The sequence below is a fragment of the Bombina bombina genome, chromosome 10, assembly GCF_027579735.1.
Source record: "Bombina bombina isolate aBomBom1 chromosome 10, aBomBom1.pri, whole genome shotgun sequence".
Taxonomy (NCBI): Eukaryota; Metazoa; Chordata; class Amphibia; order Anura; family Bombinatoridae; genus Bombina; species Bombina bombina.
The window spans coordinates 170,844,953-170,856,987 of record NC_069508.1 but is presented as its reverse complement, the minus strand read 5'-3'; the positions used below and the strand labels follow the sequence as shown (position 1 = coordinate 170,856,987).

At 37.2% G+C, this 12,035-nt stretch overlaps 1 protein-coding gene across 1 annotated transcript in view; it reads left to right on the top strand.

Moving 5' to 3' along the window:
• Positions 1-12,035, top strand: part of SLC5A9 (solute carrier family 5 member 9) — a 106,719-nt gene that overhangs the window by 47,701 nt on the left and 46,983 nt on the right. The window contains exons 5-8 of the mRNA XM_053693503.1: positions 1,506-1,611; positions 6,741-6,821; positions 8,140-8,345; positions 10,085-10,220. Coding sequence (XP_053549478.1) covers positions 1,506-1,611; positions 6,741-6,821; positions 8,140-8,345; positions 10,085-10,220 — 529 coding nt within the window. The remainder of the gene's footprint in view (positions 1-1,505; positions 1,612-6,740; positions 6,822-8,139; positions 8,346-10,084; positions 10,221-12,035) is intronic.

Genomic DNA, 12,035 nt, shown 5'->3' with positions numbered 1-12,035 from the left:
GTATTTAGCTTTAAATAGGAATAATTAAGTTAATAAGAGTTAATTTATTTAGTTAGGTTTAAATTAGATTTAATTTAGGGGGGTGTTAGGGTTAGGGTTAGACTTAGCTTTAGGGGTTAATAATTTTATTATAGGTTGCGGCGGTATAGGGGGGGCAGGATAGGGGTTAATAAAAATATTATAGGTGGCGACGGTGTAGGGGGGGCAGATTAGGGGTTAATAAGTTTAATATAGGTTGTGGCGGGGTCCGGGAGCGGCGGTTTAGGGGTTAAACTATTTATTTTGTTGTGGCGGGGTCCGGGAGCGGCAGGATAGGGGTTAATACATTTATTAGGGGTGGCAGCGGTATAGGGGGGCAGGATAGGGGTTAATAGGTATTATGTAGGTGGAGGCAGTGGCCGGGAGCGGCGGTTTAGGAGTTAAAATGTTTAATATAGGTGGCGGCGGTGTAGGGGGGCAGATTAGGGGTGCTTAGACTCGGGGTACATGTTAGGGTGTTAGGTGTACACACCTCCCATAGGAATGAATGGGATGTCAGGCAGCAGCGAACTTGAACTTTCGCTATTTTCTGACTCCCATTGATTCCTATGGGATCCGCCACCTCCAGGGCGGCGGATTGAAAACCAGGTACGCTGGGCCGTAAAAGTGCCGAGCGTACCTGCTGGGATTTTGATAACTCCCAAAAGTAGTCAGATTGTGCCGAACTTGCGTTCGGAACTTCTGGAGTGACGTAAGAATCGATCTGTGTCGGACTGAGTCCGGCGGATCGATGCTTACGTCACCAGATTCTACTTTTGCCGGTCTGTAGGGCTTCATAACTTAGGCGAATCAGCCTCACCTCAAATACGCTGCGGAATTCCAGCATATTTGAGGTTGACGGCTTGATAACTAGGGGCCACAGTCTGAAGTCTTAATACTTCAGTATACATATAAAACTTTTGGGCTTGTAAAGGAGTCCGAAAATCAGCACAATGATATTTAAAAATAAGCAAAACTATACATTGTTACAAAAACACACCCAGACGGGCTATATAAATGGATCATCTACAAAACATATATGCACGGAAAAATCTAGTGTATAATGTCCCTTTAAGGTCTGCTGACCAAAACATTATTTGCTATTGTACAATTAGGGTATAATGACGCTTATTATATTTAGGGCGGGCTGCTGTCTCCACTGGGATACTAAAATAGCAAAAATTTGCCAGCATGAAGAAGATTAACAAAAATCTTTGGAAGTTTTTAAGTATTATATTGCAATATAGAATAGGTGTGTGTGCTTCATATTCAGAACCCTGTATAGTGAGAAAAACAGCACTCAAGCTAAAATTTGCCTTTCTAAAATGATTTGAGGGTCCTTGCAGTAGTGATGCAACTTCTATGGTAATCTCACCAAAGCAGAGTATATCATCAGGTCATTAATACAATTCTAGTTATGTGGTGGGAAAGGAAATCACTAGAACTGGAGCCTTATCAAACTATTTCTGATTGGCCTTTTTTTCCAGACAGATATCTTCTCTGGGGCGCTGTTTATCCAGATGTCTCTAGGCTGGAACATCTATTTGTCAACAGTCTTACTGCTGGTGGTGACGGCCATCTACACAGTGGCTGGTAATTCTCTTGTACAATATTGAGGGTTTGTCCATGTGGAGGATATGGACACTAGATGCTAAGTACACTTCTGTCTGCAATGCTTAAGAAACCACACAGCAAATGCTATTTTACTTTATTAAAGAATACACAATCTATTGTACAATTCTCCAAATGATTATCATGGGTCAACTTTTTGCTTTTATAGCAAACATTGATCATATAACATATTACACAGGAGTACTTGATTATATAGGAATATGATATATTTGTATATATTCATCAAGGTCTTAACCATTTCAACAGACTGAGTTTTTACTTGCTTTGTCCCAAAAGTTAAAGGGAGACTCTGATGCAATAAGGATGTGCTAATTTCTCATTTTTGCATTACTGACCTAAGATATTTGTGTTGAACTCTAGGAAAAGGGTTAAACACATAGGTTAAGTCACAAACTCCCAAGTATATGTGTATGACAAGGTGTTTGACTGGGAAGGGCTCAAATATGTGTATATGTATGTATATGTGTGTGTGTATATACTGTGTGTGTATATATATATATATATATATATATATATATATATAAATATATATATAGTGTGTGTATATGTATGTATATGTGTGTGTATATATATATATAAATAATGTGTGTGTGTGTGTGTGTGTATGTATGTAAATGTGTGTGTGTATATATATATATATATATATATATATATATAATTTATTTTTTGTGTATGACATTATATACATTTATACTTAGACGTACAAACATACACACATATACAGTATATATGCACCTTGAGTTCTTCCCAGTCAAACACCTTGTCATATACCATATGACTCACAACTTGTAATTTGAGTGATGTCCATTGAAAGGATAGGGGACTATAATATTTACTATTGACTTGTAACACCAGATTGAGCGTGAGGCCGCAATATTGATAGCGAACATGGTTCTATCAATAGTGCGCCACTTGTACTCTAAGCCAATAGGTTTATAACATACATCTGCTCTGTAACTGGTACATAACATGTCGTTTTCCAAAAATTTTTTTTAAAAAAAATGGATATTAATTATGTCTCTTTCCCACCGGATAATATTTGGTAAATACATTTTTTTAACTGCTTATCCACCCTGTATGTATGACATTTTGGCCACTAAAAAATAGACTTTATTCTAAACGTTAGTGAGAGAATCTTTTTTTTGGTGCCAAATGGCATTGTCATGTGCCCTAACTGGCATGAAGCCAATAAATACATAACAACAAAGCATGGCACAGCTACAGCAAGGCAGACCAAACACAACAGTTATTTAATAAATGGAGCTTTTGTTGTTTGTGTTCGGTTATTAAGCAATGATAAAGGTCACTTGTGTCAATCGGTTATTGACAACAACCATTTCACAAACACAAAGCTTTTATTCTTTCTGCCCTAGTATAGAATGTGTTGTCATTAGAGATATAGTGAAAGTATCCACAGAAATCAGGTTTTATAATGAATCCCTTTCTTTCAAGACTAACTGTAAATGGCAGCACTTACACATTAAAGAAAAGGCTAATCTTGTTTGTTCTTTTTAGATGCTTAGAAGCATTTTAATGCAATTACAAAAATGGCATTTTGCTTTGGATCACCAGTATTTTATACATCCAAAGACCCTTGTATCATTAGCAATACAATTCGAACATCTAAATGTTATACAAGTTTATAAAAACATGTAAATAAAGAATCCATGTGTTATATTATACAGTAGTTTCAGTAAAATTAAAACAAAACTTGTAATTATGAAAACCCTCATATAAAAACAGTGATACTACAAATTACCCCAATACCCTGGGTGACTATTGCTAATCTAAGTACCTCACTAAGGACCCATTAATATAGCTAGTTTCCATATTCTTAGTTCTTGAAGATTTATTTCCTGTATTTAAGGCCAAAGCTTACTTATTCCAGGTATATTAAAGGGACACTAAATACATTTAATGCACCTTTCTGCTGGCATTATGGAACCTAGGGTACACTGCAGGTATCTGAAGAAGAGTTACTGCACATATGCAAACAGGTCAGCACTGGAATGCAGTGAAAGCTATCTTATGGATGGAGGCAGGAAATAACCACAGTGCTATTCTTATAAACGGCTAGATTATAAGTGGTACACTATTGTTAGCCTAGGTCGCAATAAGCAATATCACGTCTGCGCTAACTTGCACACATATTACAAGTTGAAAGTAAACGTTTTCGTTTGAGCAAAAACTAAATTTGTGCTCGTTGGATTAGGGCGACTGAAGACCTTGCGTAAGGGTATGAAATAAAAAAAAAGCTGCGCCAAATACAATAGAGATACATTAAAATAGTGTTACACTTGTATACTGTATACACTGTGATATAAATTATTCATATAATTTTTTTTTTTTTTTAAGGGTTAAAGGGTATATGGTGTATAGCAGCAATAAGCTATAATATAAATGTGTCTTAATATGTGTGTGTGTGTATGTATATATGTGTATATATTAGGGCTGCACGATTAATCGCAGATGCGGTTTTAAACCGTGATTAATCGCTGCAGTTTTAAAACCGCGAGAGTACGCAATTTAAAAAATAAATAAAAAAATCTTCAGGTCATCATGAAAACAGAGGGGGAGAGGGAGGATGAGAGGCGGACCAGTGGGAGGACATGAGATTGCCCACGAAACTGCCATTTTGGAAGAGATTGAAGAGTGTGCGAGAGTCATCTGGGAGTGTTGTGGCGGTGGTCAAGGGGTGGTGTGGCAGTGGGACAGCTCAAAGTTGTGAGCAATAAAGTGAATATTGTAAAAAAAACTTTAAAGTGCCTTACTGATTTTTTTTTTATTTATTTTTTTTAACTTCTGTGTCGCATAACATGAGCTATTACAATAATACAATATATTTTATTTATAAATGTTCATTAAGAGTTGCTTGTAGGATGTATTGTGAAGTGAATTGTAAAATATAATATATTCAACATGATGATACCAAAATATATATAAATAATATCTTCTACGTACTGCTCTATCTCTATCATCTATCTAGTAGATAGATTATAGAGGATTAATGATATATAGGCCCCTATTTAACAAAGGTCTGTCGGACCTGATCCAACAGTGCAGATCAGGTCCGACAGACCTCGCTGAATGCGGAGAGCAATACGCTCTCCGTATTCAGCATTGTGCCAGCAGCTTTTGTGGCCAATCAGCCGCCAGCAGGGGGGTGTCAATCAACACAATCGTACTCGATCGGGTTGAATTGTGGCGATGTCTGTCAGCCTGCTCAGAGCAGACAGACAGGTTATGGGGCAGCGGTCTTTAGACCACTGCTTCATAACTGGTGTTTCTGGCGAGTCTGAAGGCTCGCCAGAAACATGGGCCCTCAAGCTCCATCTGGAGCTTGATAAATGGACCCCATAGAGTTACTTACTAGATAGATGATAAATGTAAAATTATATTTATTATTTAATATCTAATTTAGTTGAGTCAAGTGTAGATTCCCAGATGATAGATCATCAGTAGTAGTACACAGTGGTGCAGTGCACAACAAGTTTTTTTTATTTTTATATTTTGACTCTAATTATAAGTGTTAATTTGTAAGCTCAAAGAGTGTATTGGAGATCGAGAAACATGTACAGTAAGATTCTGTAGTGTTAAATAAACGTTTTATTGAAAAATTAAGGTGTAGGATAAGGCAAGGATAGGGCAAACGTGCTGCCCCTCCCAAATCTGCTGCCCTAGGCACCGGCCTTGTTGGCCTAGGCCATATTACGCCCCTGCTCAGTTGTGAATGGGGAGCAGGTGTGTTAAATGTGGTGTTATCACTCTCACACTCTCTCATACTGGTCACTGGAAGTTCAACATGGCACCTCATGGCAAAGAACTCTCTGAGTATCTGAAAAAAAGAATTGTTGCTCTACATAAAGATAGCCTAGGCTATAAGAAGATTGCCAAGACCCTAAAACTGAGCTGCAGCATGGTGGACAAGACCATACAGCGTTTTCACAGGACATGTTCCACACAGAACAGGCCTTGCCATGGTCGACCAAAGATGTTGAGTGCAAGTGCTCAGCATCAAATCCAGAGGTTGTCTTTGAGAAATAGATGTATGAGTGCTGCCAGCATTGCTTCAGAGGTTGAAGGGGTGGGGGGTCAGCCAGTCAGTGCTCAGACCACACGCCGCACACTGCATCAAATTGGTCTGCATGGCTGTCATCCCATAAAGAAGCCTCTTCTAAAGATGATGCACAAGAAAGCCTGCAAACAGTTTTGCTGAAGACAAGCAGACTAAGGACATCGATTACTGGAACAATGTACTGTGGTCCGATGAGACCAAGATAAACTTATTTGGTTCAGATGGTGTCAAGCGTGTGTGGCGGCAACCAGGTGAGGAGCACAAAGACAAGTGTGTCTTGCCTACAGTCAAGCATGGTGGTGGGAGTGTAATGGTCTGGGCCTGCATATGTGCTGCCAGCACTGGGGAGCTACAGTTCATTGAGGGAACCATGAATGCCAACATGTACTGTGGCACACTGAAGCAGAGCATGATCCCCTCCCTTCGGAGACCGCAGGGCAGTATTCCAAAATGATAAAGACCCCAAACACACCTCCAAGACGACCACTGCCTTGCTAAAGAAACTGAGGGTAAAGGATGATGGACTGGCCAAGCATGTCTCCAGACCTAAACCCTATTGAACATCTGTGGGCATCCTCAAATGGAATGTGGGGGAGCACAAGGTCTCTAACATCCACCAGCTCCATGATGTTGTCATGGAGGAGTGGAAGAGGACTCCAGTGCTAGAAAATAATGGTGGCCACACAAATTTATACTGTTATACAAGCTGTACACTCACTACTTTACATTGTAGCAAAGTGTAATTTCTTCAGTGTTGTTACATGGAAAGATATAATAAAATATTTACAAAAATGTGAGGGGTGTACTCACTGAATGAACAGCAGCATCTTTTGAGCAGCGTTTCTTTTGAATGCAGATATTTTGCAATACAGCACTTATATGTAGCTATATAATATATTTAACACTTTAATGTTCCTTATACTGTCCATCCTCCATGAAAAGAGGGTTGTTATTAACTCATTGTGTCCCACAGTGAAGAGTTCAGTAAGTCATTAGCTGATATTTGTTCTTGCAGGTGGGTTGACAGCCGTGATTTACACAGATACTCTGCAGACTGTCATCATGGTAATTGGAGCTTTTGTCCTTATGTTTATATGTGAGTACATCATGTTCTATGCAAAACATAGTTCATAAAACGTTTTAAAGTAATTTTGTTTTGTCCTCTGCTCTGTATAGAAAACAAAAAGGTTGTATGTTGAGAATCTCTTTTTGATAAATAAACTTTCTCAGTCTTATTATAGTGAAGATCTTTATCTCTAACCTTTTATAACCTATATAATGTTACAGGTCACCTAACTAGCTTCACTAAACAGCACCCAGAAGTCTTATTCATGGTGGTCAGTATCACTGAGAGCAAACCAAGTGCCCAGCAGTGAATTTGGGGTGCTCTATATCAGCCCCTGTGGAGCTTTGCATTGGAATTAGGGAGCTTGTGTTTAAAAGGACAGTGAACACCAAAATTGCTATTGTTTAAAAAGATAGATAACACTTTTGCTACCGATTCCCCAGCTTTGCACAACCAACATTGTTTGAATAATATACTTTATAACCTTTAAACCACTAAATTTCTTCCTGTTTCTAAGCCACTACAGACAGCCTCTTATCAGATGCTTTTTTATTTGCTTTTCACAACATTGTGCTTACGCACGTGGGTTGTGGAAGACACTGCACTAATTGGATAAAATGCAAGTCAATAGATAATAAATACAAAGTCATGTGATCAGGGGGCAGTCTGCAGAGCCTTAGATACAAGGTAATCACATATTACTATTATATAATAGTGTTGGTTGTGCAAAACTGGGGAATGGGTAATAAAGGAATTATTTATCTTTTTAAATAATAAAAAAAATTGAGTTGACTGTCCTTTTAAACAAATTGGATAAGAAAAAATATCAGGTCCTGTGAGTCTCACTTGCATGTGTTTACTCAGAATCCCTGCTTCAGGGGTAATGCTGTGTACTGAGGATTTTTGGAGAAAATCAAGTCTTTCAGTTTGGATGTGCAAATAGACTACACAATTATTTATTTACTTCTTTGTTTGATCAGTTTAGATATTAATTAGATTTGCTGGTTTACAGTCATTTTGTCATTTTGTCCAACTTTTTTTGCACAAACAATAAGATAATTTTTCCAGATATCTCCCTAAAGATAAACGTGGGAATCGTGTGGCACAAACCTGGCTTACAATTCAATGTGATGGCCAATACAGGGAATATAGTAACATCTTTATCTCTAGTAAGGATGGTATCTTTATAAGTGATTTCTTCCATACCTCACTATTTTAAGTAAAATGTAATGGAATATGTAAATGTCTTGTCAGCACACTTCACCTATAAATAAGCAGTGCAGGGCTTGTGGCTGAGGATACGACAGGGCTAACTCATATTATCCATCTTGTTTGATGCCTGTCACAGCTTTTAATGAAATCGGTTGGTATCCAGGACTAGAGGAGAAGTACATGACGGCAATACCCAAAATAATTGTTCCTAACACTACATGTCACTTGCCCCGTTCCGATGCCTTCCACATGTTGAGAGATCCAATCACTGGGGACCTTCCATGGCCAGGACTTATCTTTGGTCTAACAATTTTGGCCACATGGGTTTGGTGCACTGACCAGGTGAGAACATCTTCTCTGATAATCAGAAAGGTAAAACCAGTCATGCTGAGTACATGTATCTAAGAAGGATTTGTGCTGTACTTTTTAAGCAAGGATAATCCTAACACCAGGAATGTTGCTACATCTTGCAAAATGTGTTTGGGCCCCATTGGTTTTAGTCAACAGGTGCCATAAAATAACTAAATACCAAGGGCCCAATGATCTAAAGGTCTCTGGGCTGACAAGATCATTAAAGAATGCTCACTAGTACTTTTAGTTCCCTGGTGAAAAGATCTAAAGCCACTCTTTACACTGGAAACAGGGCATCTCGCTAAGGGGCCTATACTGCATTTTCAAATGGGGAGAAGATGTATATATTGCAAAAGTGCACTATGAAATTCTTAATTTACTATTCATACAAAAATACGCTGTAAAATTTTCTTTATTGTTCACTAAAAATCATATATTATCAAAAACGTAAAAATTTGTATGTAATTCACAGAAGAATAAATCGTAAATGAAATATGCACAGCGTAAATCGTAATTTACGTACAATGGATGTGCACAAAAAGCATGTAAATTTGTTCTTATAAAATATAAAGTGTAATTATTGTTTTTTGGTAAAATGGGCTGAAGATGGGCCTTCCATGGTCATGTATGAGATTATCTCTCAAATCCCTGCGTAATTATCTAAACATTTTTGCCCTACAGATCTCACTGGTTTTTTTTGCCAGTTAACAGGTGGCGAGCTTTTATTAAAATACTCAAAACACTAACCTATGCAGCATATTTTGATTCATATTAGGCATAATATTCACGTTTAAACATATGCCGGGTTCTCCCTGTTCGTCCTTCATTCAAACTTGCACCTAGCAGAGAGCTCTCATTAATTATATGGGAGACATCTCACCACTCGCAGGGACAGCCCATTTTCTTTGATAATTGATCTTGTTTTTTGCCATCTTTTTGAAATTTTTATTATCGGGCCCCAAGAGAGGATTCTTTAATTACAGTTCTCATTTATCAAAAAAGAGACTTTTTTTTTTCTTTTTAGTTGCAGCTAAAATATACCATTTAATTAAAGTATATATAGAATTTTTTGGTTTGTTTTTTTAATCAAATGTTCCTGTGCTTAAAAATATATATTTTGTTGTTCTTATGCTTGTGGCGCATGAATCTGTCCACTAATAGCGGTGTAGAAGTCTTCCATGTCAGTAAACTTCTATAATATTGATCAGCTCTTAACAAACACACACACATCCTGTTCGTTTCAAAACCAAAATTAAAGCTTTTTATACAAAAAATATTTGACATATATTGTGTACAGCTACAGACACCAGATCATGAGGAAAAGGTGCCTTATATACCTCATAAAAAGTAAATATATAGACAGACTCAAAATACACTTGAAATCACTCTTAATTTGTGCAAAAACAAACTGTATAATGTTATAACTCAATCTCCACAAGATCACTTAAACCAATCGGCTGTCTCACGATAAAGTATTGGTCTTTGATTATAAACATTATAAAAAATATTCTGTCAGTCTCGTTGTTTTTCCTTCTTTAGGGACTTAAATGAAGTCTGTAATAATCAGTTTGCTTTGCAATAACCTGGGTTTACTTATTACTCTCAAACTAATGTCTCTTTTAGAACGTTTGATCTGTTTTAGAGTAACCAACTGTAACTGTTATGAAACTGATATATTTATAATTCCCAGACAATTCTGTTCCTTTTCATATCACACTTGTGTATTTCAGGTGATTGTCCAGAGATCTCTGGCAGCTAAAAACCTCTCCCATGCTAAGGGCGGCTCTCTCATTGGGGGCTATTTGAAAATACTGCCCATGTTTTTCGTTGTATTGCCTGGTATGATAAGCAGAGCTCTGTACCCAGGTAAGGTACCTCCGGTTTGGTTAGTTCCTCTGTACATTAATAAATGTAATAAAAATAGATGCTTACACTGACGAAGCACATTGGGCCTTAAAGGGACACTGAACTCAATTTTTTTCTTTTGTGATTCAGTTAGAGCATGCAATTTTAAGCAACTTTCTTATTTGCTCCTATTAGCAAATGTTCTTCATTCTCTTGGTATCTTTATTTGAAAAGCAAGAATGCAAGTTTAGATAAATTCATCCACCAATAAACAAGTGCTGTCCAGTGTTCTGGACTTTCTTTTTCAAATAAAGATAGCAAGAGAATTAAAGGGCCATAATACCCAAATGTTTAAACACTTGAAAGTGATGCAGCATAGCTGTAAAAAGCTGATTAGAAAATATCACCTGAACATCTCTATGTAAAAAAGAAAGATATTTTACCTCAAAAGTTCCTCAGTAGCCACCTCCCATTGTAAAGGATTTCTAAGCAGCATATTAGTATGTCTGTCCCGGGACAACTGAAAGGATGAGCATCGTGCACTCTCATATTATTTCACCAATCAGGTAAAGGAAGCTTACTATGAAATCTCATGAGAGTTAAGTCAAATCTCATGAGATCACAGTAAGAGTTCATGACCTCAGCACTGCTGATGCTGATTGGCTGCTGTTCATTTCTTCATTTTTTTAAATTTTTTTACCTGCAGCTGGGAGCAGCTGAGTATAACTTTTTACAAAGAACTTACTCTGCTGAGCTGAGGAAATTGTGAGGTAAAATATCTTCCTTTTTTACATAGAGATGCTCAGGTGATATTTTCCTGTCAGCTTTTTACAGTTACACTGCATCCGTTTCAAGTGATTTAGCATATGAGTATTATGTCCCTTGAAGAAAAAATTATAATAGGAGTAAATTAGAAAGTTGCTTAAAATTGCATGCACTATCTGAATCACGAAAGAAAAAAATTGGGTTCAGTGTCCCTTTAAGAACTTGATTCCTTCTGGATAATGTCCATTGTATTTATCAGGATTACCATTCAAAATTACATTTTACAGGAAACTTTTACTATGACAATGACGTGTACTTGTTGATATTGGGAATACTGCCCTGACAATATTATTATAATAAAATAATATGATAGCTTATGGAAGATCACATAAACCCTCTGGAGACATGTGCAAAGCATTATGGTTTCTATAGTGTTATCCCTACCCTAATTACTCCAAAGCTGGCAGATTTTGGATAACAACATTATCGCACCAGAATGTCATTGGAGTCAGGATCCTGGTGCAGTTAAAACCTCTGACTGAGACATTAGGGCTACAAGAATGTGAACTGCCATTTTGCAGCTGTGGCCAGATAAAATTTTAGGTAACAAAATTAATTTACATTAATGTGAAACCAATATCCAAATAACATACCTTCCAAAACCTCTGTAATTGTGATCACTTGGGTCACTGTATTGAGCCCTAAAGCCACATGCATTTTACGCATCTTATAAAGCTAATTAACATCTGGCGGTGGATTCTATGTTAGATAACCTAAGTCACTGGTTCACAAACCTTTTTACTTTGGGGCATCATTCTAATATCTATTTATCTTTGTTTTGGGACCCACTCCAAGGATTATATTACATGAATAGCACATTGTAACTCATTACAAGTAAAAGTAGCAAAAAGTTTGCATTGGCAATGTTATACAATATTTTCACCACGTGAAGAATTCATCAAAAAAAAAAATTTGATATCGCAAAGTGTCTCAACCCCCTGCATGAGAATCACTGGTCTAGACACCTCGCCAGGGTCCCATTAGCAAAGCTGCCAAATTAGTTTGTTCTTG